At 42.7% G+C, this 24,548-nt stretch overlaps 1 protein-coding gene across 9 annotated transcripts in view; it reads left to right on the top strand.

The window, feature by feature from the left end:
- The window catches only part of ABCG2 (ATP binding cassette subfamily G member 2 (Junior blood group)), a 157,749-nt gene that overhangs the window by 77,896 nt on the left and 55,305 nt on the right, over nucleotides 1-24,548 (top strand). The window contains exon 1 of one of the 9 annotated variants that reach the window (XM_036853666.1): nucleotides 7,255-7,354. The exons of 6 other annotated variants lie outside the window; for them this stretch is intronic. In XM_036853666.1, coding sequence (XP_036709561.1) covers nucleotides 7,335-7,354 — 20 coding nt within the window. In that variant the 5' untranslated portion in view covers nucleotides 7,255-7,334. Of the gene's footprint in view, nucleotides 1-7,254; nucleotides 7,355-7,622; nucleotides 7,738-7,921; nucleotides 8,003-24,548 lie in introns of those variants that run through there. 2 more of the 9 variants (XM_036853670.1, XM_036853672.1) reach the window with 2 other exon arrangements.

The following is a 24,548-nucleotide window of genomic DNA, read 5'->3' as shown; positions in this document are numbered from 1 at the left end:
TGTTGCTCGCAGGAATGAACTCTTATCTCTACAGGCAATAAAATGTTTATAGCAGTCAGTAATGTATCAAATGAAAAAGGTCAATGAAACCCTCTTCCATTTTTACAACATTCAGGTAAGGGTAGATAAACTCCGGAATTACATAAGATAAACTCACTTTTATTTTTCAGTCAATAAATATCAAGTATTTGTCGTGTTCAAGGCCCTGAGCAAGGCAACACTGAGGAAGTACACTTAGGTGGAAGACATGTTTTCTATCCTAGTAATTCCCATTAATGATCCACAAGGTATCAGGTTTGAGATCTTAAAGTCAGCTCCGGCTTCTTTTGTCTCTCGCTTTCAATGTTTTATCCATTACCAGGAACTGTAAATTCTTACTTTATGATGTTTGTTTCGTGTCTCTTTCCTCACAAATTTTTTCCACCATTGCTCTAGTTCAGTCTTTATTTTTTTCATTTCCAGACTGATCACTGCCTTCCCACATTCCCCCATCCATTCTATACATGAACAGATAAATCTTCCTAGAACACCACTTTGACAATGTCATCCCTCTACACTAAACTTTCATTGGTTTCTCACTCTCAAAGTAAGTCTACATTCCTTGGTTTGGCATTCAAGCCTTCCATAATTTGGCCCCAGAAGATACTCTCCCATTTCTATTAGTACGTTACCGAGAATAGAGCCTTTGAACTGCTCTTTGGTGGAGAGTTTCCGTGAACAAATGCTGTATGCATGTTCTGCAATGATGAAACCTACTTAATCAACTTGTTTTAATCTAGCATCTCCCCATCTTCTTTTTCACATAACACATACCCATAAAGTCCTATGTTTAAGTAAACTTTTAAATTGCAGTATAACATAATACAGAAAAAGTAAAGAAAATCTAACAATTTGATGTATATCTACAAAGTGAACATACCTGTATATCTGCCACCCAGACCCCCATATATATATTTTTGTTTGTTTGTTTGTTTATTATCAGCATCCCAGACGTCCCCCTTACGTTCCACCCTAGTCCTTGTCCCTTTCAAAGGTAAACTACTCATCTGACTTTTATCACTGTACATGAATTTTGTCTATTTTGGTTTCTTTTTTTGGCTTGTTTGCTTATTTTTATTGAAATATAATTGACATATAACAAATACACAAATATGTATGTGTGTGTGTATATATATTTGATCTGAGTAACAGATATACAAGTGTATTTACTTTGTAAATACACATCAAGCTGTTTACTTAGATTTTCTGTACTTTTTCTATATGTGTGTTATACTTCCATTAAAAAGTTTACTTCAACTAAAGACTATATAGATATGTGAAATTTACTTTGGTGGACTCTCCACATCTAAACTTTCAGTCTGTTTTGCAGGGACAAATGTTACAACCTCTGTCCCACTTTGTAACTCTGCAGGTTAATTATCTGTACCTAATTATGTACATTATTTCCTCTGCTATGCTCATTTTTTTAGGGCTTGACTACCTCTGTGAACTTTACAACCAAATGAGCTGTTTGGTCCCTTATCTGCTATATAAAGAAAATTATATGAATCAAGGTGCTCTGGCTGCACATCTGGCCTCAACACCTCCACCATCCCCTGCTGCCCGGCCCCCGCCCCACCTTATGCTGTCTCTCTCTGTATTAATGCCACCTTCTCTTCCCTTCTCTTCTCTTCTCTTCTCCAGACCTATAAAAACATTGACAACTGGTTTTTGGTATTTCTCTTCTTTCCAAGATGTCACTACTTTGGCAGAGTCCGTGTTTATTTAGATGACCAACCCATCACCCTAGCTTCTGTGCCCTTTGATCTTCTCAACTTAACCTTCAGTGTAGGCAGAATTCTAAAGATCCCCTTCTCCCCCAGGGTCCAAGATTCCACTGGTATGTAACCAAACATTACTCTGGGTACTGCTCTGAGGAATTTTGAAGTTGTGATTGAAGTCCCAAATGAGTTCACCCCAAAATAGTGAGATTATCTAGGCGGGCCTGATGTAATCACACAAGCCCTTCAAAAGGAGGAAGGCGAAATCCAAGAGATTAGAAGTTTGAGAACCTGCTTTGAAGATGGAGGGGGGAGTCCCATGAGAAGGAATGTGGGCAGCCTGAAGGAGCTGGTTGACTGACAGCGAGGAAACGAGGACCTCAGTCCTAAAACTGCAAGGAATTGGATTCTGCCAAGAACCTGTCCTTGGAAGTAGATTCTTCAGATAAGAGTCTTCAGATAAGAGCCCTGCTGGCTCATACTTTGATTTGGCCCCATGATACCCTAAGCAGAGCCAAGCCTAGCCCACCTAGATTCCTGACCTCCAGAATTTTGAAATAATTAATGAGTGTTGTTTTAAGATGCTTAACTGATGGCAAGTTCTCACTCAGCACTAGAAGATAAATATACCTTCCTTCCATTTCCCGAATTCTACTGTCACGTTCAAACCATGGGACCTTGTCAAATCCTGGAGTGCCAATATTATATGCCAGTTCCCTATTCAGTGACTTCACCCTCCAGTTTCATCTCTTCAGCCTCCAAGTGACCCTGCTACAGGCTCCCTTCCTACCTGTCTCTTCCTGGATCCACTTTCCTGTGATGAATCACTTCACCTGCTCAAACCCTTGCTCCATTTTTCTGTTGCCTTACCCACCCAGCAAAACCACATCCTCGAATGAATTCCACCTTCTAACCCGCTCTGTCTTTACTTCTTTGTGATTGGGAAAGCCATGCCCATTTGTGGCTTTGATGGCACCACTTTTATAGAGTCCAATCTTAGGGGTCCTTGGTGTTGCCCTGTAGTCTCTCTCTGGGTCCCTTGGAAGAAAAACTTTTCCTCTGCCGATAGGTCTAGTGGGGCTGTGGGAGGAATGAAAGTTAATTGACCACAAACCAATTAAAGGAGAAAAGATCAGGCTCTGGGGCTTATAGACCAGCTTAATAGGGGAAAGGAGGGTGGAGAGAAAGGGATTCTATGGGAAAACAAAGGACTTTTAGGAAAGAGAAGTAGGCTTTTAGGGAAAGAAGTATGACAGTTTGTGATGTTTGTTTATGCAATTTCTTTTTTTTTTATGTAGTGTCTACACACTGAGTTTTTTTAAATAGTAATCTTTTATTTATTTATTTATTTATTTATATATATTTTATTTTTGGCTGTGTTGGGTCTTCATTTCTGTGCGAGGGCTTTCTCTAGTTGCGGCGAGCGGGGGCCACTCTTCCTCGCGGTGCGCGGGCCTCTCACTGTCGCGGCCTCTCTTGTTGCGGAGCACAGGCTCCAGACGCGCAGGCTCAGTAGTTGTGGCTCACGGGCCCAGCTGCTCCGCGGCATGTGGGATCTTCCCAGACCAGGGCTCGAACCCGTGTCCCCTGCATTGGCAGGCAGATTCTCAACCACTGCGCCACCAGGGAAGCCCCTGTAATTTCTTATCCAGGTGTGTGTGGTTGGTCTTCTACCAGGCACTGAAGCCCCTCTGAGGGGATTTATAGCAGCTTCACTCTCTGAAGGCTCTGCCTTTAGTCAGATAAGGGGAGCTTCAAAAAAAAAAAATGCTTCTTCAACAGCTGTATCTCATATGTCTTCAGTTTAAATAGTCTTCATAGGAGCTCTGTGGGTCCCTACATGAGCGTCCTCTTTGTTTCCTTAGGGCCGTGTGGTAAGGAGAATAACGACCTGCCAAAGATGTCCATGTCCTAATACCCAGAATGTGAATGTGCTAGGTTACCGAATCAGATGACTTCAAAATAAGGAGATTACCCTGGTTTATCTGGTGGGTCTAATGTAATTATAAGAGTCCTTAAAGGTAGAAGAGGGAGGCAGAAGATGAGAGTCAGAGAAAGAGATGTGATGACAGAAGCAGGGTCCGAGAGATGCTGTGTTGTTGGCTGGAGGAGGGGGCCATAGCCCAGGAGCTCAGGAAGCCTCTGAAACCTGGAAGAGTTTCCAGAAAGGAACCCAGAACTACTAACAGCTTTGGTTTTAGCCCAGTAAAGCCCACGTTGGACTTCTGATCTACAGAAATGCCAGGTAATACGTTTTCGTTGCTTTAAAGCCACCAGTTTTGTGGTAGTTTGTTACTGCCGCCCCAGGAAATGCATACAGGCCTACTCCAGTATTCGTCATTTTCTCAGATCGCTGATCTTCTCATTGGTGCCCATACTCTCAGCAGATCCCCCAACTTCAGAGAGAAGGTGTAGTTGTAGGCCAGACATTTCTTTCAATCTTCTCTCTTTTCCCTTCTTAACACATTTATTACACGAGGACACCCCCTGACTCCCTTGCCCTTTGCCACAATTAAAGAAAGATACATATTTTTGGCTTTTCTAACACTAATTCGTCTGAATTCTAATTCCATTCTGCTTTCTAAGGTACCTGATTATAACCAGTTAACCACCTTTTCTTCTTTATGGTTTGTCCTCTTGGCATAGACACATATTCTGGCCTGTAATTTAAACCAAACAAGAAATATTTTCTCTGAACCCCAAGATAGCCTTCAGGTATACTCCTTTCTGTCACCTTCCTTTTATAGTGAGACCTTTGGGAAGAGTTGCCTATACCCTGTTCCTGTTTCTTCACTTACTCGTCAGTGCTCAAGCAACTACAGACTGAACGGTCTCTCACGGAGTGAATCAAAGGCCCCTGGTAGCTGTAAGCAGAGCCATGGGGGGTCACGGTGCATACGGCCTCTTGCACCGTTTTTTATTTGCTTCAACTTAAGTAGTAATGAAAATAAATATACTGGGATCCAGTACAAACATTATATACGTAACCCAAATGCCCCGAGGCCCATAATAAGCCCTGCCTGAAACCTGAACTTGCTAAGGGGGAACTGACCCTGAGTTCACCACTTGGAGTAAGCACTGAGGAATGGCCTGGGTCCTTACCAGCTCCTTGCACTTGGTGGCCAGGCAGGCAGATAGACTGAGAGCTCAGGGCAGCTGGGAGAGCTTTGGAGGATATTAAGAATCCTACGAGAAGGATGAAGAGAGCTTCTCATAGGTCCATATAAGAGCTTTGATGGTGGAGTGCCTGATTGATGGAGTTCTAGGCCCAGGAAGTTTGTTCCTTTAATGAGAAGACTTTTTGATTTTGCTTTGGTTGCCATCCTATATAATAGATAAATCATATCCTTTATCAACGTTAAACAAATTTGTAACCATCTGTTGCTGACATTCTGTCAAGCACTGATACCCCTGTTAGAACCATACAAGCAAACACCCCTCACTGGTGTGACGATTGGAAAGGAGTATTATGCTTCCCCTCTCCCCGACAAGTCTCCCAGTTATTTTTGGAGTTTTCAAAAGGGAGACTCAAATGACTTCATGAATGAGACTATCGGCTCCCTTTACGTGAAGGCATCTTTTTTGCATCATCTAGTTATGTCCAAGCGCACTACCTACAAAAACACATGGTGACACCTCAGCCCTTCCAGGGCCCATTTAAGATCTCCAATGTGTGCGTCAAGGGTGTGGACTCCAGATGGCCCCAAAGCTTGGGACTGTAAAGAAATCCTAACTTTGATAATTCTGTGGTTTGACTGCAAGGCACATAAAACGTGACAGTGACTTCAACCAGCTTGGAGATAGTCCAGCAGGTCAGTGATACCATCAGAGATCCAGGCTCTTTCTGTTTACTTATTACGCCATCTAAGAAATTAATAGAAAGAAATGGGAAAAAAACTTTACATTGAAAATTTACAAATAAACCACAAATGATCATTAAACATTAAAAAAGCTTATTCTCACTTAAGTCAATGTAATAAAAATTAAAACACTGATATGCCATTTGTTACCTATCAAATTAAAAAAAAATTATTCTGCCCAGTATTTGTGAGAATTTAGGGCAACAAGCAATCTTTTAAATTGTTAGGAGACTGAATTTGGCACAAACTTTTTGTGGGAAATTTAGCTATATGTCTTAAAATTTTTCAAATGAGTATAGCTTTTGCCTCAGCAATTCCCTGTCTGGAATTTACCTGAGTGTGCCATGACACAGCTACAGAGATGTTTCGTGAATAACAGGAAGACTGGTTAAATTAATTATGGTAGGTAACAAGACGACCGAATACCACGTGCCCGCAGGGAACCGTGTTTGCAATATAGCAGTTTTACAAAATAATAACAGCTACCGCTATTGAGTGCTATCTAATGACTTTGCACACATTGTCTCATTTAATCTTTGTAACTACCCTGAGAGATCCTTTCCCCTGATTACCAATAACCACTTCAAGACTAAGTAACTAGTTCAAGTCTCCAGGGTTTGGGAAAGCCAGGATTCAGACACAGGCTATCTGACTCCAGAGGTGACGACGTTCATCCCTGTACTTTGTATATAAACCCAATTTTGTTTTTTCAAAAAAAATGTATGCAGAGAAAAAGACTAAAAGCAGATGGTACGTGGCTGACGGGTTACAGGTGATTTTCATTTTCTTACTTGATATGTAATAAGAGAGAAAAAAATTTAGTTAAATGGAAAAGAAAAAGTGCCAGATTAGGAACACATTCAGGGACCTCCCTGATGGTCCAGTGTTTAAGACTCTGCAATCCCACTGCAGGGATTACCGGTTGCATCCCGCATGCCGCGCAGAGCGGCAGGGAGGGAAAAAAAAAAAAAAAAAAAAGAATAACCAGGCTCTATAAATAGTGGGCAGTTACTCTATCCAGAGAGGTTGTGAGGTGGAGAAGAGGGAGAACAGAGGGCAGTGGTCTGAGAAACTGAGTCACCCATTTAGCCTAATTTTTGACCTTGTGCAAAAATGGCCTCCTTTGGACCAGGTGACTCCTATGAAAAATTAGGACGGTCGTCTTCAGGTTCCTCCCTCCCTAATATTCTGTTACCTAAAATACCCAAACACTAAATGAGAAGACAGGGCATGTGAAAATAATTAGCCCGAAGTAAAATGCTAATTTATAAGTTAAAATGACTCTTTATAATGCAATACATTTATGAAATGCTGATTTTAATCTGAACTTCTCAATTTGATGGCAGTGATCAGCTTAAGAGCATATTGGGATGAGGTTAGGAACTCTTTTCCTGAATCTGCACGCTTTCCAGCTTTTCTACACCATCAGTGTATTGAACAGAAGTACTGATATTTATTACAGGAGTGTGAGGGACACATTTAAACTGTTCATAGTACTATTTTCATTCAGCAAGTTTTGTTTCCTCCACCCCTAGATTCTGTTCCTGATTTTATTGGCCCTGGGGCGCGCGCACCTGATTTCTCCGAAGCTCATTCATTAGAGACCGCCCACTTGCTCTGGGGGTGGACAGCGTGTGCGACAGAAAAACAAAAAACAAAACTCGGTGTCCGCGTCCCCTGGTGCTTAGGAGCGTGGGACACCGGCAGTGGCCACATGCATCCAGGTCAGACCAGGTATTGATCGGCCCCGGGTAGCGTCCTGGGGCTCCCAGGGCCAATCGCCCCTGTCCGTTTCGTGCGAGCCCCGGAGGCCAGGAGCTGTGGCTCTGTCCCCGCGGGCTCCGGGATAGTCATCTCCGTCAGCCGGTCCCCGCGGGCAGGTGACGGTGTGGTCCAGCGCCAGGCGGGATGCGCTCACACAGCACTCGCCCGCGTTCCGCCCGAGCGCCGGGCCCTTATCAGCGGCGAGGCGGGCGGCGCCACGCCTCCCGCCGGCCTTCGGGCACCGACCCCGAGGGAGCCGGGGTGCGAGAGAGGGGCCGCGCCCTGCGCTCTGCCCGCTCGCCGCCCGCTTCCCCTTGACAGTGACCGTCATCCGGGGCCGGCGCGCGGCGCCGGTGAGTGCGGGGCTCGCGGGGAGCGCGCGGGCGCGGCGGCTGGGCTGCCGGCCGGCGCGAGGGCGTCGGTCGGAGAACGTCGCCCCTCCGGCGGGCGTGGCCCGGGTCCCGGGGCCGGCGCCGCTGCGCGCCGGGTCCCGAGCGCGCGCGCCGGGCGCAAGAGGGAGCCGGCCTGGCCGGACGCTGGAAGGAGGCCGCCTGGAAAGGGGCGCGCGGTGCGGCCGCTTGCCGTCCTTGTTGATCGAGTGGGAGCTGCTTCGGTCGGGTATGTTCGGAAGGCCCCGCTGACTCAGCTTCGCGTTTATGTAAATGATTGTTAGCGCTCTGCCTCGGAGCGCCGCAGCCCCGGAGACCGAAGCCCCTGGTTAAGTTAAACTGAGCCACTGCTGACCTGAGCGAGTGAACTGTGAAGGCGGTTGGGATGTGTGTGCGGTGAAAGGTCCGTGGCTGTTGCGTGTATGCATTTGGTAGACGATAGAAAACTGTACATCTGAGATGACTGGGTTTTAATTAGTCCCTCCCAGCCAGTTTCATTCGAAAGTGAGTATGAAACAGACTGAAAATATAGACTCTCTGTTTTTTTTTTTTTACCAGAAAACAGCGTCTTGGTGCAGCCGATTCCGTGTCTGGTAGGGTGTGTTAGCCGGTTGGTAAAACTCTTGCCTTTCCCCGAATGTATGAAGCTAGAGTTGATACTGGGTGGATAAACACTTATTGAGTATGGAAATAGGAGAGAAATGTGTTAATACTGGTGCTTTTAAAGGGCTTAGCCAATATACTCTATGTCTTTTTCTTCTCCCCAGGACATAAAATGTGTCCACAACTTTGGATGGTTTGCCAAAGAGTTATATTGAGCTGCCTTTTGTAATTTTTCTGTGGGTAGTTGACTTTTAATGGTTAACTTCAAAAAATTAACCAGCTTATTTCAATACTTATTAAAAATAATACTGGAGAAGTTAAAACAATACAGAAAAACATACGACCGAAAAATTAGATTGTAAATCTAGCAAACAGTTAAAAAAATACCTGTAATGTTTCCTCATTTTATTTTCTTGCCCAGTAGTAGAGATATAAAAGCTCATTACACTTTCAGGAAAAAAAAAAAAAAGATTCATAGTAACAAATGTATACTGGCCATCTTTGTTCCAGACCCTGGGCATTCAGCAAGAGCTCCCATAGGAGACAGATTCTATTGCATCAAAATGGTATGAAAATACACTGAACAGCCAAAATCAATTTCTGCATTTATTTTTATTAAGCATTCAAGAACATTTGAGGCAAGCGTAAGTGTTACAGATGGAAAGTAAAGTGCACCAAGAGGAGAGTCACCATGGGGGAGCTCATTAGAATGGATGTGGACAGCAAATTAATGTTACGCCTTGGCAGCTGAAATAAAAAGGGACCGATCAGTCACACAATTCAGCGAGGATAAAGACAGGAAATATATGAGCTCCTTAGAGAAGAGTTTCCTGGCATCTGCTTCTGAGGCAAATGTCTTGTGTCACAGAAGGATGCAGAGGAGACTGAAGGATGGCGGTGGGAGAGTCTGGGTACCCATGCCATAGTACATGCCAATAGTGCATTTTCTAGGACTGCTTGCTGTAGTTGTCATTTTCCTTACCGTAAGTATTATGAGAAACGCTTGTAGGTTGCTAAGCCCCTATGGTCACACATGCTGCAGTTTGATAGCTTGGACTTAATTGGGAGTAAATCTAGATTTTATAGAGGGATAGGTGGACCTCATGTGTTCAGATCCTCTGTATTTCTCTCTCTAGCGTTTTTTTAAATTTATTTAATTAATTTATTTTTGGCTGCGTTGGGTCTTTGTTGCTGTGCACGGGCTTTCTCCAGTTGCGGCGAGCGGGCGCTACTCTTCGTTGCGGTGCGCGGGCTTCTCAGTGCGGTGGCTTCTCTTCTTGCGGAACACGGGCTCTAGGCGCACGGGCTTCAGTAGTTGTGGCACGTGGGCTCAGTAGTTGTGGCTCACGGGCTTAGCTGCTCCACGGCATGTGGGATCTTCCCAGACCAGGGCTCGAACCCGTGTCCCCTGCCTTGGCAGGCGGATTCCTAACCACTGCACCACCAGGGAAGCCCCCTCTCTAGCGTTTCTGACAGCAGTTTGGCAGCAGTTGAAGGTTATATCAAGTGGGAAGTTTTATTCTGTGTTGCTTATTGGGGTTATAGGTTAGGGTTGAGATCTTTTAGTGAAAATTAAAGAACTTGAATGGCCATCCTCTCTATAGGATATAGGATATATAGGTCTATGGGAAGCTAAAGTTTATCCTTTAAAATATCAGTTCCCACTTCACTGCAGGATGTGAACCAAGAAACTGTCTAGCTGAATCGGGCCTCATAGTTTTGTGTCTTTTTCCCAGCAGCAGTTTTATGAGGTCTAATTGATGAGAACGTGTCGTAGAGTTCACACCTATTTAACGTGTGCAGTCTCTGTAGTCATCACGTTTTCGTCATCCTCTCCCCCAAAAGCCCATGAACACTCAGTCCCCTTTCTCACTACAGTCCCCTCGCCCCCTCCTGTGTCTTGGAAGCCGGTATTCTCCTTCACTAGGAGACTGTTAGAAAGTGGACATCTGATTTTTGAGCCACACCGTTAGCTTGTTTATAGAAATAAGTAAAACATCCAGAGAATCGTAGCATTGAAAGTAGTGTTCTGTCGTTTCAACTGGGGTTGGTGGGTGTGGGTAAAGCAGAAGTGCTGCCCTCATCCCAGTTTCAAGGAAGAAGTTTTGTTTTCGGCAAGAAGGGTGGAATGAAATCTTGGCAAGGTCAGAAACCCCGTTGAAAACGCGGCTCATTAGCTCAGTCCCTTTGGGCTCGCAACTGAAAAGACCTGTTACTCTTCTTTTAAAAAAAATTTTTAAGAGAGTTTTCTTTTTTTTTTTTTCTTTAATTTTATTTATTGATGGCTGCGTTGGGTCTTCATTTCTGTGCGTGGGTTTCCTCTAGTTGCGGCGAGCGGCGGCTACAGTGCGCGGGCTTCTTATCGCGGTGGCTCCTCTTGTTGCGGAGCACGGGCCCTAGGCACGTGGGATCAGTAGTTGTGGCTCGTGGGCTCTAGAGCGGAGGCTCAGTAGTTGTGGTGCATGGGCGACCAGGGCTCAAAACCCTTGTCCCCTGCATTGGCAGGCGGATTCTTAACCACTGAGCCACCAGGGAAGTCCAGGCCTGTTACTCTTTAGAACAAGGTTTGGCTGGAAATTAGTGCTTAGGCCCAGGTAGCATTAGGTAGTTCTCTGTCATTTCACAGGCATTGAGTTTTTACCCGGAGGCATAAAAATGGAAGTCTCTAGAAAGCAGCAGGCCCTGTGATCTGTCTCTGAAGACACTTGAGCTGAGTGTCTCAAGGGAAGAGTTATAAAGACTGCCTGAGAGGTACCCACACCTCGGATGCTTCTGCACAGGAGGTCTGCCTCTTCTCTTCCCGTCCTGCACAGCCCTACCCTGGCCGCACCCTGAGCCCACCTTGGGGGAAGGGAAGGAGGGATAAAAAAGTTAGAGGGACAACAGGATCCTTAGAAAGGGAGAAGAAAGTATTCCATTTTACTCCTTTTCCTCCATCATCCCATGTTAGTTTGGAATGCCTTAAGACAAGATTATCAGGTCCTCAGAATTAATAAAAGCGGCCGTTAACTGTGGTGAGTGCTTGCGGTCTGCAGGTGGTTTTTACATTCATTCTCATTCTTTTGCTCACACCAAACCTTTCAGGGAGATATTGGAGTTTCATATTTATAGAGGAGGAGGCTGAGAATTCACAGGGTCATTTATAGCTGGGACAAAAAGACTGTGTTGAACTTTATTAAAGTTCACCAATCCTTTCTTTCTTTTTTTCTTTTAAACTTAGCCTGGTCATTTGTTTCAGTTTCCTTCCATGTTCACAGAGCCGCTCATTGTAAAGGCATGCAGGGACATGAAAAGAGCGTGTGAGCTGGTAGGAGTAGGGAGGCCCAGACCTAACTTAGGTCTAATCAACTGTGCCATTTCTTCATTTTCTACTTTTGATGAAGTCTTGTCATCTCTCTGGGCCACAGTTTCTTCATGGGACCAGAGAATATATGACTTTGAATGGGAGAGGTCTGATTTTCTTTGAGTCCACAAGCGGAATATGGGTTAGTTGAAAGTGCCAGAATAGTTCTGCAGACTGTCAGGGGTACTGAGAACACTTAATATTCTTATCTGACCCATCAGTGAAGGGATCTGCAAACCAGCCATGTACTTTGTTTTAGAAATCTTTCTGATCCACCTTTCTCCTGGTTCATAACAGCGGGAGACTGTTAAATGTCTTTCCAGGATATCTCATATGATAAAATAAACAAAACACATGTACTTCAGAAACCATAAAGCCATGGGCTAACTGTAGTTAAAAACCTAATTTAAGTCATACCTTAAATCTAATAGTACTGTTATTATCATGCCAAACCGTTCACTGCTTCCATCTGGAATCTAAGCTATGAGTACAATCCGTTTGACATGTGCAGTGTTGATTTACGCCCAGGTATTACTAGCAGCCTAGGGCCAGGTGACTCATTCCAGTTGCTACAGTGTAAATCCATCCTTGCTACTTTTAGCTCTTTCCTGGAGCTACAAACCCCTCATTGTGTTCTGATTTCATCCTTAGATATATACCTTCCCTCTCCCCCAGTGAGATGTGTTCTATCTTGCTTCCTAGTGGAAGCAAGCAAAAATTCAAGTGGTTTGAATTTTTCAACAAAAATCAAATTGCTGTTCTCCTCTCCCTCCATATGTTATGAGAAACAAGGGAAAGAGATCTTTGATGTGTTAGTCTTTATAAAGCAACGCTTTTCAGAATAGATAACAGCCGTGGCTTCCTTGACGAGGAAGTTTTAAAGAGCAAAGATGGCAATTTAAGTCTAATATTACACTCGCGTTATAAACATTGAAAAATATTGGGGTTATTTCATTATTTATTTTAATTTTTTATTTTGGAATTATTCTTAGACTTACTGAAATGTTGCCAAAAAAATGGTATAGAGAGTTCCTATAACATCTTACGTAAACTGTAGTACCATTGTCGAAACTAATGGATTAACATTGGTAAATGCTATTAACTAAACCATAGATTTACTTGGATTTCATCAGCTTTTCACTATCTTTTTTCTGTTCAGGATCCAGCCTAGGAGCTCACGTTGCATTTGATTGTTGTGTATCATTAGTTTCCTCCAAACTATGACAACTCGTCAACCTTCTGTTCTGTTGTTTTTCCTGACCTTGACACTTCTGAAGCGTACTGTTCAGTTATTTTGTAGAATGTCCCTCAGTTAGTACTCGGTATTTTCTCGTGACTAGATTAAAGCTGTCCATTTTGGGAAGAAATACTAGAAGTAATCCCAGTGCATCATAGCAGAGGCACATGATGTCTTATGACTGATGTAGACCTTGGTTAAGTGCTGTTTGTCAGGTCCCCGATGGAAAGTTATCATTTTTCCTTTTGTATTTAGTAGATATCCTGGGAGAGAAACTTGGGCTATGCAAATATCTTGTTTCTCCTTAAATCTTTTTTTTTTATTTAATTTATTTATTTTTGGCTGCATTGGGTCTTCGTTGCTGTGAGCGGGCTTTCTCTAGTTGCGGCGCGTGGGCTTCACATTGCAGTGGCTTCTCTTGCTGCGTGTAGAGCACGGGCTCTAGGCACACGGGCTTCAGTAGTTGTGGCACACGGGCTCAGTAGTTGTGGCTCGCGGGCTCTAGAGCGCAGGCTCAGTAGTTGTGGCGCACGGGCTTAGTTGCTCCGCGGCATGTGGGATCTTCCCAGACCAGGGCTCAAACCCGTGTCTCCTGCATTGGCAGGCGGATTCTTAACCACTGCGCCACCAGGGAAGCCCCCTGTGCCCTTTTGACATACCACCTCCCCATCCCTGTTCTTTAAAAAGCATTTCCTTACTTTCTGGTGTCATGAAATGCTCCAGGCTCATTTTGGTATTTTCCATGCCCCAACCCTAGCATGAACCATTTCTCCAAGGCACTCTGGTTCCTTGTTTTTGGAGGCTGTTATATAAGAAACCAAGATGTGGGTACTAGGTGTGTTGCTGGGAGTTGCTTTGATATTTTTAAGTTTCATAGATTTGTGACCTAGCAAATGCATCTCTACGAGGCGAGTAATGCCTTAAATTTCAAACACTCTAGAGGCCCTGATTGTATTTGCCAATTTGGGTTCAGTTTCTTGTGGGAAAGAAATGAAATTGGCAGGGTTTAGAGCTTTAAAATTTCCCACTTTTTCTCAAATGACCCATAAGTGCTTACAAAACAGTGAACACATTAATTTTTATTTTTTCAGCTTATTAACTTATTTAAACTATGTCGCGACCAATGGCTGAATATATGTGAAGGACAGATATGTAGAGATCATATCTTTTTTTTTAAATTTTATTGAAGTATAGTTGATTTACAATGTTGTGTTAATTTCTTATGTACAGCAAAATGACTCAGTTGTGTGTGTGTATATATATATGTATATATATATTCTTTTTCATATTCTTTTTTCCATTATGTTGTGTCATAGAATATTGAATATAGTTCCCTGTGCTATACAATAAGACCTTGTTGGGCTTCCCTGGTGGCGCAGTGGTTGAGAATCTGCCTGCCAATGCAGGGGACACGGGTTCGAGCCCTGGTCTGGGAAGATCCCACATGCCGCGGAGCAACTAGGCCCGTGAGCCACAACTACTGAGCCTGTGCGTCTGGAGCCTGTGCTCCGCAACAAGAGAGGCCGCGATAATGAGAGGCCCGCGCACCGCGATGAAGAGTGGCCCCCGCTTGCCACAACTGGAGAAAGCCCTCGCACAGAAACGGAGACCCAACACAGCCAAAAATAAATAAATAAATAAATAAATAAATAAAAATTTAAAAAACTTTAAAAAAAAAAAAAAAAACCTTGTTGTTTATCCATCTTATGTATAATAGCTTGCCTCTGCTAATCCCAAACTCCCATTCCTTCCCTCCCCTATGCCCCCTCCCCCTTGGCAACCATAGGTCTGTTCTCTATATCTGTGAGTCTGTTTCTGTTTCATAGATATGTCGATTTGTATTGTATTTTAGGTTCCACATATAAGTGATATCATACGGTATTTGTCTTTCTCTTTCTGACTTAACTTCGCTTAGTATGACAATCTCTAGGTCCATCCGTGTTGCTGCAAATGACATGATTTCATTCTTTTTATGGCTAATATTCCACTGGATACATATACCATTTAATCTTCTTTATCCATTCATCTGTTGATGGACATTTAGGTTGTTTCCATGTCTTGGCTGTTGTAAATAGTGCTGCTGTGAACATAGGGGTACATGTATCTTTTCGAATTATAGTCTCGTCTGGGTATATACCCAGGAGTGGGATTGCTGGATCATATGGCAACCCTATTTTTAATTTTTTGAGGAACCTCCATACTGTTTTCCATAGTGGCTGCACCGAGAAAAATTTCTTTTTAACTTTCAGTAATCATATTGGTGATGGTAGTATTAATATTTTATTACTCTGAAATTATTATTAATGTGCAATAAAACAAAGAAATAATTATGAGATATTCAGATTCTATCATCTCCCGAGTCTTGAGAATCATTATTCTTTGTGTGGAAGAAAGAAGACACAGATGTAATATAAAAGTGGTTATGTGCAAACCCCATAGTCTTGAATTCAAATCAGAAGTGCCAGTCAGTATATATTCATGTTACGGACATCTGTTCATATCACTTTTTTTTTTTTTTTTTTTTTGGCAGAAGTTAAATGCCTTTATTTATTTTTAACACAAATTAACCATATGCTCTAGAAGCCAGGTTGGGTGACAGAGTGAAATAAGATATTTCTTTTTTTTTTAAAAAAGGGGAAAGATTTTATTTATTTTTCTTTAACATCTTTTTTTTTTTTTAACATCTTTATTGGAGTATAATTGCTTTACAATGGTGTGTTGAGATCGTATCTTTCAGATGCGCAAAATGTCTTCAAATGAATTGTGAGGTCCTGGCCCCCCCGCCTCCCCACCTCCTACCTCCCCCCATCTTGGGGCAAGCCGTTGAGCCTACGTTCTCATTCTGAAAAGAAGGGTTTTAGGCAAGATCTTCATTTCTCTTGTCTTTTTGTGTGCTCAGAGGGCCCCTTGATATCCAGAAGATTTGGACACTCTCCCTATATTTTAGTTATAATTTTAGTGCCTGTTGATTGAGTTCACAGTGATAAAAAGATTCAGTTAAATTTCAGATTCATATTTATGTTAATCATGCTAGCTTACTTTTAATATTGAAATTTATTTACTCAATTAAACTTTATTTTAATCTTAGCCAGTCCTGACCGTGTACAGAACTCTTTTCTCAGGGTTCCATTTCCACATACCTTCTGTAACTTTCTTTTTACTTTCAGATTTTGTCCTACGCTTTTCCTTTTTTTCCTCTCTCTCCAGGACGAAATTACTTTCTTTTCCCTCAACAAAATGTGTTTCCACTTTATATACCTTTTTTCCTTTCATACAAAGATGTTTTCCTTACCAATTTTAGTTGTCTCAATTACATATATTAACCAGAATTCTAATCTTTTAAAAACCTTAATTTCTAGTGAAAACTAAGAAGTAAGCAATTATAAACTGTCTTTCACATTATTATTCTATAGATTGGCAAAATCACAAATACTGTTTATGATTTCTAAAAAATATGTGCTTTTTTTTATAGGAAAGTTTTCAGTATGACATCATTTTTATTAATAAACCTAAGTATCTGTAGTTTCTCCGTAAAAGGCAGCCTATGTTGAGTAATGTTTCAGCATCTTATTTTATTTGGGAAGGATCTAGACATTTAATAAATTTCCGTCATTTAACTTAGCAAAACTCTGAAGTTTTATGTCACCAAAAATCTGGAGAAACTATTTTTTAAGTAGACCTACCATAAAATGTAATTATTCTTAAAGAATTTACCTAAAAGCTCTTACCCCATTTATATCTTTTGAATTACAGTTATGTTTAGATTACCCATGAAAACTTCGTGAGACATTAGCCCAAGTCACCATCATTTCAAGATATTTTTCTTGATGAATTTAACAGAGATAATATGACCTATTTAACTTTTAGTAAACCTAGGTGCAATAAAAGTAAGACATGTCCGTATTAATTAAACCAACAAATTTAAACTTTAAAACTGGATATTAACTTAGTATTGAATATTTCCCAGATCACATGAACTTGAAATTTGGGTTAGTTTTTTATTATATTTAAAAATACTCAGTTTGTAAGTGCTTACTTTTAAGTCAATTAAATACAGGTCTTTTATAAAGTTAATTTTGATAATATTATCTGGAGGTATGGACATAGCATATGTATAATGTACACACGGACGTATAAACAGACATAAATAGAGATCTTATAGCTTCATTTCAAAACTTACTCATGAATCAGTTATTACATTATAAACTTACTAGTTTATAAGTAATATTTGGAGTAAGTTAAATTTATTTGCTCAGATGACTAAAGCTTCTCACTATTGTGGAAAAGATTTTTTAAGATTTGTGTCTGTCCTTGATAAATCCTGAAGGAGGCTGTGAATTAGATTTGGTGAAGGAGCCTTTCCAGCAGTTTGAGTTTAACAAGGCCTCCCTCTTTTTCCTTTTTTTTTTTTTGGTGGAGGGAAGGGGGTTCAGTTTCTACCTGATTGAGCTAATTAGGCTCAGTCTCAGGTCCTTGTGGGCTGTACTTACATTTCTGATTTGTAGAGATTTGCAACACAAAGACGGTTGCTTTTAATTCCCCAGAGAACTGGTCTGCCACATAAATGATATTGAAAGATTGATTTGCCCAACTACATTTTCTTTAATTTGCTTTTTTATATCAGTAAGATTTCCAACTACACTGAAAATCAAGAGTTCTGTGTTCTAGAACTTTAGGGTTCAATCTATCATGCCTTCCAAACTTTGCACAGGGCATTCAACAAAGGCCCTCAGATTCTGAGTGTACAAATGAAACCCTGAGCAATTTACCCTAGGGGCAAAAAAAAAAAATCTCCATTATTGTTTTTATTAGTCCCTGAATATTAGCTCCCAGTTTTATTTCATATTGTGTGGGCTCAGATAACCTTATTGATTTTCCTTAGTATGTTTAATCAATATTGCCTGAGGGGCAGATTTATATGCCCTATCTTATTATACCAGGCAAGGGAAGCATTCCCCAGTGAGACCTAATGTTTATCCCATAATATAATTGGCAGAAGAGATGTAACCGTCTTATATAAAGCCCATTCAAATATACCAACTTTTATAAATGTTCATCTCAATTCTATCAACTCTTATATCTTTAATTTTAGCCTCCATTAAGACCCCATCAACTAGGCTTGGTCTTAAAAGGAGTCCCAGTATCTACTTAAAAAAAAATGCACAACATGAGTGTTGCGAGTTAAGTTTTATTTGGGACAAAATGAGGACTGCAGCCCGGGAGACAGCATTTCGTAGAGCTCTGAGAAACTGCTCCAAAGAGGCAGGGCGGGGGGAGGTCAGTGTATATGTGATTTTGGTGAAGGGGGAATACATGCAATCAAGCACGTATGTTCAGTAGAAGGTTGCTGCTAGTCTCATGAAGGTTACTCCTAGTCACGTGGAGCAGACATCGCCATGAAGGATTTTGGTGCTTTTCTAGATATGAGGAGATACAAGAATTGGGCTTATAAAATCGGCTCCAGAAAATATTTAACTCTCTGAAGACCTGTTCTGCCAGTTTTTCCCAGAGGACAGAGCGCTTCATTTCTGCTCTCCACCCTGAACTCCTTTCAGGGGGTGTTGAAAATCAGCAGCTGCAGCAGTGCATGATTTAATCCTTGTAGAGGTAGTTGGCAAGTGCCAATTTGTTGTTGACCCTAGAAACCTTTCTGTTTATCCCCCGGCCATTTTATCTATTTTTGTGTAAAAGGCTTTGGGGTCCCCAGTTGAGGAGCTGAGCCAACTTGATTAATTGGCCTGTTGCCCCAAGCAATTGCTGGTCAGGTATCTCAGCGTAATTTTCTAGCAGACTTTTTTTCTTTTTTTTTTTTGATGTGGACCATTTTTTTTTTAAGTCTTTATTGAATTTGTTACAATATTGCTTCTGTCTTGTGTTTTGTTGTTTTGGCCTTGAGGCATGTGGGATCCTAGCTCCTTGACCAGGGATTGAACCTGGGATGGAACCCGCACCCCTTGCATTAGAAGGCGAAGTCTTAACCACTGGACCACCAAGGAAGTCCCCAGAAGCCTTTTAAATACATGTATGTTTTAAACTGGGGTAAATAGAGGAGACTTGTTTGGGGCTCTTTAGTATTGGGGACCAATGGGGGTCCCTTTGGCCATCCAACCTTAGTGTTGTATCAAAACATTTCTTTTAATCCCATTAATGTCTCTTTTATTTATCCCATTTCTTAACCATCTAAAGATTTTTATCCTTTCAGGATAAGTCCCTTTAAAATTTCCACCTTGCTGGGAAGACATCTCTAGACTTTCTCCTCAGTTTCTTATTCCCTTGTTAATCAACCTGATGAACAATTAATCCAATGCTTTTATTAGCATCTGTAAGACCCATTGAGGGGAAACTGACCACAGATGCAGCTTCCCAAACTGTTTTTTTGTTGTTGCTGTTTATTTGTTTTAAACTAAGGGAGTCGTTAAGGTTAGCCGTTATATTTTTTTGTATTTACTTTCTGCTTTGGTCTTTTCATCGGTACCAATAAAACAGCTGTTTATAGTGAGAGCCCTCTAAAAATTTACCAATTTAGAAGTCTCTCCAATTTAAAAGATCCTTTGTCTGGCCATTGTCAGAGCTCTCAAAACACGGGGGGGAAAAAAAAAAAAAGGCATAAGAAGATCAGGTACAACATTTACATCTCAAAGACCCAGGGAGAGAAATGCAGGTTCCTCCTAGAAGGGCTTTTGTTCCTTTAAGGTCGGAATTCTGAAAAGATGTTTTACCAAGCTGGCTTTTTGTAGCTGCACACACAGCTAGAATGTTTTTAGTTAGTTAATTTTGGAATGTTAAAAGAATTAATTGGGGTTCTTTTAACATTCATTTTGGAATGTTAGAATAATCCCAATTTGGCCATTTTTAGGGTGAGATTTTCTTTAATTCCCAACTAAGCCGGTACTTGTAGGAATAAATTCTGTACGTGTATGTTGCAGCAAAAATAGAAATGAAGTTTTTTCTGAGAACAAGGAAAGTAAAGGGCACAGTGAACAGGCTAGGGAAGAAACATAACCTGGCCTGAAAGAGTTAATCACTCCTTGTTTTATTTTAACTGTTACTAATCTGTAGTGTGTGTAACTGGATTGGTACTTCACAAAGCTAACCTATCACTCTCTGACCCTATGTCAATTGCATCCTGCCCCTGTCACCCCTGACTGTGTGTGAGTTACATCGTGCGCCTGTCACTCCCTAACTTTATATAAATTCCTTGTGCTCCCTGGCCGCAAACCACCCCCTGTAGCTTTTGCATTTCAGAAAGAAGGTCAAGCAGGCCAGTAAACCAGAGACAGATGGACCCAATTACCAGGCCGCCTGACGCCACGATGACTGTTTTGAAATAATGCAAGGAGAAAAAGAATGCAAGACCTTCACTACTTTGATCCTTATCATATACTACAGGCTGCGAGCCCCGCGTATAAAATCATCTCCGATTCCCCGGTGGTGGTGGAGGGGAGGAGGGGCACAGTTTTTGGAGGCACTAGCCCACTGTGTCCCCTCTTGGCTTAGCCAAGACACAAAGCCACTTTTTTCTCTTTTCTCCTAAATTCTGTCTCCGTATTTCTATTGGGCACTGGCGTACAGAAGCCGAGATTTCAGGAACAAATACATAATAAAATCTTCCCAGTGTCTCTCAACTGTGGTATAACCCAGGTACCTCTTCTTGAAACTAAGTTCAAGGAAAGTCTACTCTTCCAACGAGTTTATCCACCACCAAATAAAGCTTAGGATCATCAGCCAGTAATAGGAAATCCAAGACCCAGAAGAGACTTACCTAAATTCGTCTGGAGGCGGCGGGGCACAAGAGGCCTTTGCTGGTACCAAGGCTCCAGATCCTCATAGAGTTCAGGCGAAGGAGAGAAGTCTGCTCTGGGTCCCTTTGTTGTTCACTGACAGGGTCGACTGAAGAAAAACGCACAACCTAAAAGTTGCAAGTTAAGTTTTATTTGAGGACCTTACGGAAGACTGAAGCGCAGGAGACAGCCTCTCGGAGAGCTCTGAGGAACTGCTCCAAAGAGATAAGGGAACAGCCAGGATATTTAGGAGTTTTCGCTGAACAACAACAACAACAACAACAAAACAAAAACAAAAAACAAACCCTGTCGTCAGACATCAAAGACAACTGATAGTCACCAGAAACAGACATCACAAGTTAATGATTTTAGTGCTTTTCCATGTATGGGAAGATACCAGCATCTGGGCTCATTGTAATTATCCCTTAGATACGCATCTGAACGATCTAGGGCCAGTGCCCAGAGCGCACGGTGCGTCCTCTTTTTCTCTAGTTTCCCCTGGGTGTGCACCACGGGGGCTCGGTGGAGGGGCGTCGGGGGGCATGGGGATGGTGGCCGCAGTGGCTGATAGCCAGAGCCTGGTTTGCTGGAATGACAGGCAGCACTCCTTGTTCCCTGGGACGGTGGGCAGCATTCCCCGTCCACATCTGTGAGTTTCTTCTTAAGCGTAAATGAGTGTGAGTGTAAACGTAAATGTAAAACGAGTATAAACGGAAAACGTAAACGTAAGTGGGTTTCCGTGGGCCTGAGGCTGGACCATTATACTTGCGCCTGTTTTTCCCTGCCTGGGCAGAGTCGGGGGAGGTGGGGTTGTTTTAGAATGGGGCGAACAGCTGAGACGCACTATAAAACCTCCACCGGCCGTGACCTTGCTGTGGGAGGAGGTGCCTTTTGCCTGCTGGTGTCCTGGGCCTTCCCCATCCTCCCAGCCCCACCTTCTTGTGGGTAAAGGGCTGCAGACCGGGGGTACTCCTGGCATCCTAAGATATATATATCCGAAGACACCCTTCCTTAGAAACCAGGTACTGTTCTTACTTACAGTTTCTGAGTGCTTGTCTCGTGTCTGGTAGTGTCCCTAGGGCAAAACATGGCCAGCTGTCATAGGCTAGGAGGAGGGGTGCAGGACAGTGGTCCCATCTTGGCTCTTGGATGGCTGCAGTAGCCTCTAGGTGGTCTCCCTACTGTTCCCCCGCCCCCCATCCCCAAGTCAGAGTGATCTTTATTTATTTATTTATTTAAAAATTTATTTATTTATTTATTTATTCTTTTTTTTGGCTGTGTTGGGTCTTCGATTCTGTGCGAGGGCTTTCTCTAGTTGCAGCAAGTGGGGCCCACTCTTCATCGCGGTGCGCGGGCCTCTCACCGTCGCGGCCTCTCCCGTTGCGGAGCACAGGCTCCAGACGCGCAGGCTCAGTAGTTGTGGCTCACGGGCCCAGTTGCTCCGCGGCACGTGGGATCCTCCCGGACCAGGGCTCGAACCCGTGTCCCCTGCATTGGCAGGCGGATTCTCAACCACTGCGCCACCAGGGAAGCCCATGAGTGATCGTCTTAAATATAGTTTGATTTTGTTGTTGCGCCGCCCAGAACTTTTTGGTGCTTTCCAGTCTCATTTGGAGCCAAGGCCAAAGTTCCTGCGGTGGCCCGAGGCGCGGGCGCTGCCAGAGCTGACCTGAACCTCTGACCTCCTACCCTACACTCCCCCTCCCTCTGCCTCAGCCGCGCTGGCCTTGCTGTTCCGTAGACTGGCACTTGGACTTGGTGTCACGCCTCCAGAGAGCCACCCTCAGGTTTCTGCTCAAAGGCCTCATTGGAAAGGCCTCCCCTGACCACTTTTTCTCTTCTGCTTAATTTTTTTCTCTTTTGCACTGTTGACCCTGACATTTTTCATACATAACCTCATTGATGGCAGGGATGTTTGTATGTTTTTGTTTTGTTCACTCCTGTATCCCCAGTGCCTGTCACGTGGTAGAAGTCTAGTAAGTATTAGTGAATGAATTTTAATTCAACAGATGAGAAACAGGCTTAGAGAGGCTAAGCAATGCCTCCAAAGTTACTAGCTAGTACATTTAAAGGCTGGAGAAACTCGAATCCCATACGTTTGATGATGGCTGTTAGGTAGCATTTTACGAGCAGCCTTTGGAGGGAACATCACAGTTTCATCGGGGAAACTGCTGATCGAAAGATTAAGAAACTTTGGGATGTAACATATATGTAAGTTGCACTCAGTCTAACTCTTCATTTTTACTCGCAATTTGACTAAATATTTTCTAGAAGTTTCAGTTTTCTGTCACAGATTAAGACAAATTTGGGCAAAATCCCTGCAAATTTTGTCAGAATGCGAAAGGAAAAATGAATAGCAGGGGTTAGGGATGCACCCCCGTACAGTCAGAAATCCATGTATAACTTTTGACTCCTCCAAAACTTAACACATATTTTGTATGTTATATGTATATCTACATATATTTTATGCATTCATGACATACCTAACTTCCTTCATGTCTTTTCAATATTTCTAGGCTACATAGTTTGCAAGTCTTTTCAAATTGTTGCAAATATTAAAAAAAAATTTCTAATATAGTTATGGAAAAGAAATCCACATATAAGTGGACCTGCACAGTTCAAACCTGTGTTGTTTAAGGTGTTGCCAAATGCAAGTTCAGGTGCCCAACATACAGTGAGGTCAAACAAACTGAAACGTCAGAGTTTGGAGCAGAAGAAGGTTTATTGCAAGGGCCAAGCAAGGAGAAGGGGCATTTTGTGCTCAAAAGACAGGAACTCCCTGATGGTTTTCGGAGAAGTGTTTTTATAGGCAAAATTTGGGGTGAGGGCTGCAGGGTGTGTGGCTTTCTTCTGATTGGTTGGTGGTGAGGTAACAGGGCAGTGCTCCAGGAATCTAGGGCTCAGCCTGAAGTTACCACGGTCCAGCCAGGTGGGGGGGCCTCAGTTCCTGTAGAAGAGCTCAAAGATATTGTAATATATATCCCTTGAGGGGGAACCAGGACCCCGCCCCAGGGTTGCACTATTGTTTCTTTTTTTTGTTTTTAATAAATTTATTTATTTATTTTTGGCTGCGTTGGGTCTTCGTTGCTGCGTGCCGGCTTTCTCCAGTTGCGGAGAGTGGGGGCTGCTCTTCGTTGTGGTGCACAGGCTTCTCATTGTGGTGGCTTCTCTTGTTGCGGAGCACAGATTCTAGGTGCTCAGGCTTCAGTAGTTGTGACTCTCCGGCTCTAGAGCGCAGGCTCAGTAGTTGTGGCACATGGGCTTAGTTGCTCCGCAGCATGTGGGATCTTCCCGGACCAGGGCTCAAACCCGTGTCCCCTGCATTGGCAGGCGGATTCTCAACCACTGCGCCACCAGGGAAGTCCCAGCCCTATTGTTTCTTTACTGCCTTTCCATTGTTTCTGCATTCCTTCACTCTTCTAATTAGTAACTTTGAATCTGCCTTTTGGAACTCAGGGAAGGTCTAGGAGGCTGAAGCCTTTTCCTACAAATAAGAAACCAGGGACACAGAAAGGCTTTTGTACCCAGGAGGGCCCCACAGGGTCCTGCTGGGCTTCAAAGGGTCAGTTGTATTTACTTTATGTGCACTTGTATCTATTTAAAGGGAGGATTAAGATTAAATTGAAAAAGGGACAGAAAACAGATCTGTGGTTGTCAGGGACTTGGGGGGAGGGAGAGGGAATTTCTTTGGGATGATGGAAATGGTCTGTGTCTTAATTTTGGTGGTAACATTACTGTATACATATATATATATATATATATTTTTTTTTTTTGAATAATTATTTGGCTGTGCCAGGTCTTAGTTGTAGCA

Source organism: Balaenoptera musculus, chromosome 5, assembly GCF_009873245.2.
Source record: "Balaenoptera musculus isolate JJ_BM4_2016_0621 chromosome 5, mBalMus1.pri.v3, whole genome shotgun sequence".
NCBI classification, from domain to species: domain Eukaryota; kingdom Metazoa; phylum Chordata; class Mammalia; order Artiodactyla; family Balaenopteridae; genus Balaenoptera; species Balaenoptera musculus.
This window is presented reverse-complemented; position numbering and strand designations above follow the sequence as displayed.